The sequence below is a fragment of the Anneissia japonica genome, unplaced genomic scaffold (genome assembly GCF_011630105.1).
Source record: "Anneissia japonica isolate Jap-2015-1 unplaced genomic scaffold, ASM1163010v1 scaffold685_len2926416_cov193, whole genome shotgun sequence".
Lineage (NCBI taxonomy): Eukaryota > Metazoa > Echinodermata > Crinoidea > Comatulida > Comatulidae > Anneissia > Anneissia japonica.
In genome coordinates, this window is record NW_022692922.1 from 29,262 (window position 1) to 35,063 (window position 5,802).

The 5,802-nt window shown below is 37.6% G+C and overlaps 1 protein-coding gene across 1 annotated transcript in view; it reads right to left on the reverse strand.

Annotated features, from left to right (window-relative positions):
* LOC117100553 overlaps positions 1-5,802 on the reverse strand; it is a gene marked incomplete at its 3' end in the record, with an annotated part of 48,838 nt that overhangs the window by 28,188 nt on the left and 14,848 nt on the right. The window contains exons 6-7 of the mRNA XM_033240327.1: positions 5,142-5,228; positions 2,905-3,120 (exon numbers count right to left, since the gene is read on the reverse strand). Of these exons, the coding sequence (XP_033096218.1) occupies positions 2,905-3,120; positions 5,142-5,228 (303 nt within the window). The remainder of the gene's footprint in view (positions 1-2,904; positions 3,121-5,141; positions 5,229-5,802) is intronic.

Genomic DNA, 5,802 nt, shown 5'->3' on the forward strand with positions numbered 1-5,802 from the left:
AGATGCGTATAAGAGACAGTATTTTACCTGAATATATATAATCGTCTTCATATAACACTACAAAATAAAGTGTGCAAAAAATAAATATATAAAAAAGTAATAGTACTGTATATACTTTATATATACTGGTATAAAAATTACGTATTAGATAAATAAATATAATGTTTAGAAAAGGCCGTCCTCTACAAGTCGAAAATGGCATTGCAAGCAGCCCACCCCCATCTTATCCCGTATTATTGTCACCATAGGCAGTTCACACACTGCCGTGTGAGGGCCTGACTCGCATGATATGACGCACTTCCGGTAAAAAGCATTACAATTTTGTAATGCACAACTGCTCATTCTTCTCTATTCTTCTTTGGTAGTAGGTATGTGGAACGTACCACAGTGAGTGCGGCTGATACAAACGGTGTTTGTATCAGCCGTTACTTTAATGTAATGGAATAAAATATATTATAAAGTGACCATGTTATTTACTAAATTAAATCAATATGTAACGAATGTCTACAGACGTACATCCATCACAACATTTTAGCATGCATTTTAGGCCTATAATCTACTTTCCCCCTTTCTTTACCAGTGGGCATTGTATCTTACCTGCTTCAACATTATAAACCAAATTATTATTGACTCATGTTCTTAATTTAAAAAGTAATTTGACTTTTATTTGGAAAGGTCTTTCTACAGTTAAAGACGAAGCAGTATTAAATATTATGTTGTAGAATATTCTGTTATGGCAATACTTGCAGCATTTGGCCGACTGGGCTTCACAGAATGACTATTTTCTGGGCGGATCCATAGGAGGCGATGGTTGTCCACGTCCGGTCCTCCTACCACCTTTAACTAGTTAGAGAAGGGACACCCCCTCTTTTTTTTTCGGAATGTTAAACAAAATGGATTACCTACTAAACGCCTCAGAGGTAATTTCCGGGCGTCTAGAAAACGAAAGGTTCGCGGGGACATGCCCCCGATCCCCTATGGAGTGTTACCTCGATCGGCCCACATTCTGCAACCCCCCTCCCCCCACCCTTTTGGACATCTCTCGATTAGCCCCTGTAGAGTGCTTTTTAGCTAGCAGCTTTTTCTTCATTTAGTGTTGGGGAGGGTCATTCATGAGAATAATGTTCAGGATAATAGTATTGTTGACTTTTAAACAAATGAATAACCTTTAACCAACCTTTCAATAGCTCAATAGTGGGGAGGGTGACAAGCCCGGTGACAAGACAAAAGACGGTTGCCCAGGGGCGGATCCAGCGGTGGGGGTCATGAGGGCCCGCCCCCCCCCCCCCCNNAGCCGAAAAATAAAAAAGAGGGTGACAAATTTGAGTTAAAGAGAGGAAGAGCGAAAGGAAAGCTCGACTATTTAACAATTATTGGTGAGGCTGAGGTGGGCGTGGCGTCGTAAACTTCATACTGACCCCGTCAGAAAATCTCTGGATCCTCCCCTGGTTGGCCAAGCCATTTAAAGTTATTTATTCATTCTTTATTTTTTTTAAACTTATTTCATTCATCCTGCAAACATCCTGGACCCGACCAATACAAGCGCTTGACAAGAAATACATCCATGTCATATTTTAGCTGAAATAAGACTTAGCAATCTTGGGCATTTGTCGATTAGTTGGTAACGGATTTAATTCTAGATCTCTACTTCTAAATGGCCCAGTGGTTGTGTTAACTTTATTGGAAAAAGATATTCATCAAATGGTTATTTACTTTTAGTTTCTTTTGTTTTTCTTAATTTTTTTTTTCTCGCGAGCCAGAATAATTTGCTTTGCGGACCAAATTTGGCCCCTGGCCGCCTATTAAGAAATAGGGGATAAGCTTTTGCTTAAAAAAGTCTCCTTTTGTTCTCATTTTATGCTTTTTTTCTTTAATTATTTATTTACTATGTTAACTATTATGGTATGGTCAATGGTCATGTATTTTTGTAGCGCCTTCCACAGTAAAAATCGTCTCAAGGCACTTTTAAGCCACAAGAAACTACTATTTAATTAATGGTCAGGCGCGAACGCGAAAGGGAGAGGAAATGTGACACCCTGTATTTGAGCAGTGGCGGATCCAGTAGGGATCACGTGGCCGCCCCCCCCCCTGTTTTGCCACTAAATTTTAAAATTTCAAGGCACATATTTAAATTAGCGCTCTTATTATCTACTCTGAATATGTTGTGTCTACTACACCCCCCCCCCCCGTTTTGAAAAATTCTGGACCCGGGCCATGTTAAGATATCGTCGGCATCACTGTCGGGTACACGTATGTTACAAATGGGGAAAAAGAGAAAGGAAAAAAAAGAAAAACAAAGTTTTATGCTGTAACCGTCCCATACTAATAAGCGCCTCTTATCCTAGTAAAACACTAGGAAAATTTAGCAGGCATAGATAGGATCTGATTGCTGCACAACAAATCAGGGGATCTTATTGCGCACAGCAGAGTGTTGACAGGTCACATTTGAACGCGTGTTGAGTCTACTGTCACGAATTCTGTTCCAATTAGAGCTGTTCAATTACACATCAATATCAAGAAAAAAAAATTAAATGAATATAACTCTTTTTATAGAATATGAGTATGGTGTCTCCATACTCTTAATAGTTTTGAGCTAATAGACCGACAATCGCGAGTGGAGCGTTCCGTAACATTGTGCATGCAACCGTAAAACACCGCTCCTCACATGATATGTAAAGCGTGTGCAGACTATAATTTTATTTGAGAAAAACATGTGACATGCCTTAATATGGTCATGATGACATCACACCATGACCATTATAGGCTCACCAGGTCAAGTTGATAATTTGGAGAGAGTTTTAGATATTATGTTCAAATGAGACAAAATGGCCATCATGGGTTTAGTGTTATTATATTGCATGTACGTCTGTAACAGTGGAGCTATAAAATTAGACAGTAACTTACCGTAACCATAGACCATCACTTCACATAATTGCAAGTGTGCAATAGTGTCCAAAGTCTGGACTGACACAAAACGTCCAATAAGTGGGTAACCACACTCAACTCGTATGCGCCATCTAAATGACGACACATTATCATCTTGTAATGATTTGCATATAGGATTCTGATAAAAATCAGGACTCATTCCAATTCTTACTTCAGTTTCAGCCAAGCTAAAATCTTGAGATAAAATGCATTGAAAATTGTAATCTACTGTATATGGTGCGAAATTTTTTAAGCAATATTCGAAGCTGAGTAAGAGGAGTGGGTGAGTTAGTGGTCAAATGCATGGGCGTCGATCGGTGGGGGACAGGGGACACGTCCCCCCCCCCAACTTTTCGAAGTAGGGAAACATCATATCAATTGTCCCTCCCCCCACTTTTCACAAATCTTCTATAATTAAAACCTCACTTTTCAAAGTGAATGGAAAGAATAACAATTAGGCATGACTGTCATGTATTTTGTCTGTTCACTTTTCCAAGTGCGGTATGTATTTCCGGACCAAAACTGAGTAAAAACGCAATTGTTTGTACATTTCGTAACCATCTCAGTAACCAATACATCGATTCTATGAATGTAATGGGAAATGTTATCAGATGCTAAATTTATTGTGAAAACAAAATATTGTACGTTGTTAAAATTGGAAGCGTGTAAACTTATTAGGCCAATATTTTTACAAACTCAAATGTGCACAATTTCTACTACTACAATTCTTCGATTTATTTCTTTTGTATATTATTATGACCTTTACTAGTGTTTAATATTATCTGCATACATAGGTTCCTGTTTTTCCTAATTTCAAAAAATCAGAGTTAGTCAATTGAATTTTATATAGGCCTAGCCGTTATCAAACAATAATTATACAGCCATTTACACGGACAGGTCTATCTTTTTCTATTTATAATTAGTGATACCACGAGTTTACAAACTACAGTGATACGTTGACGCAATCTCTCAATGACGTCATAATAATCAATATTGAATTCAAGTGGGGCCGAGCCGACCCATCCCCTCCCTTAATTTTTTCAAAATAAAAAAAAGTAAAGAAAAAAACCGGAAAATTATAATTAGAAGTTAGGTCTGAGATTGCCATTTCCGCCCCATCTAGGATGGTAATAATCATACTATTTCTTACCTCAGCCCCAACCATCGTGGGGCTGAGGTGACCTAGTTTCCCAAATTGCGTAAATCTCTCCATGTCCCCTCTATTTCGCTTTCCTGGAACCGCCACTGATAATGATAAATTAAGCAAATCAACTTTATATTTGTGAAATCAAAATGTGAAGAACTAAGTGTAATTCAAAAAGTGGAGAAAAGGAAAAAACCTCTTGAATGATTTTAAAATACTGTATATGGTTATCAGTAGATAATAAATCATTATTTTTATGAATGTTAGTTTGCACAAAATATAATATAAGCGGGCATATTTATGATTACAAGGATAATTTAAAAAACTTTGTGATGAGTATTTCAGTGGCAGACTCAAGGGGCCCAGTGTAGTAGCAATACTACTTGCACAAAAGTGAAATTTAAAAGAAGAGGAGAAAAGGAGAAACCTCTTGATTTATTTAAAAAAACTGTAGATGCTAATCATGTAGACAATAAATCATTATTTTATATCAATATTAGTTTGCATGAAATATATAAGTGGGCATAATTATGATTACCAGAATATGTTTAAATTTTTTTTTATGAGGAGTATTTCAGTGGCAGATTCAAGGAGCCCAGTGGAGAAAAATGAAAATGGTTCAGATTTAGACTGAGAGTGCCATTTCCGGCCAACTAGAGGTGCCATAATCATAAATTTTCTCTACATCAGCCCTAACATTGGCGGGGCTCCATCTATAAACGCCCTTCCCTGGGCCTAGCTCTATTTCAAGTTTCTGGATTTGCCACTGTATGAAAATAAAAGTTAGTTGCATTCCTTAAAATCAATTAGAAACAACTTATAAAAGACACAGGCGCCAGAGCTTCCGTGGACTTCGCCACTTGGACCCTCACCAGGGCCCTGGGCAGCCCCTGATCTGGTCCCCAACCAAGGCTTGCTGATTGGCATTTCGTCCCCCCCCCCCTCCACTTTCAACCACGGATCGACGCCCTTGGTCAAATGTCGATAGTAAGATGGACACATTAAAAGCCATTAACATTCTTTTGAGGGATTAACCAAACATACAGGTAAATAAAATAAGGAGTTTACGTACTGCGTGATGGGTTACGAACAATGTCTACGTACTGTATACCAACTGCCTTCTGTAAATCAACTATCCACCACGGTTCTTCAGTATATGCTAAAATAAAAATTAATAACATCTTATCTTCCAATGAACAATGTTATAATAATGATACTTTTTAATTATCATCTAATTGTTTATATTGTGTTGGGAATTGTAACTCTAACTGAAAGAATATCAGGATATGTTGATTCCATACTTAACTTTAAACCAATATTGCCAGTTACACACGGGACAATACTCACTTATGAAACACGATCAGCAAGGTACCTAGTCTAAACGAAAACACATCATACATCAATATACGGTACTGTATGATCAAGGATTAGCCACTTGTCAGAAGTTTATCCGGAAGGTCGCACCAACTCAACCTGCCGGTGATATAGGCCTAAGTGCCATCACCAAATTTACTTAACCCACAATAACTTCCCTTTTAAAGGCAATCAATACTTACAGATTTAAGAAACTAAAATGGGGCACGAAAATGGCACTGTGCTCAAAATATATTCAGGTTTGAACTTGAAGAAAAGTTACTGACCGATATCACTCATAAACAGGATTATTACTCTAGATATATACAGATTTTCCATTGATACTTTGCTGTGCATTTCACTTGTGTTATATATATATA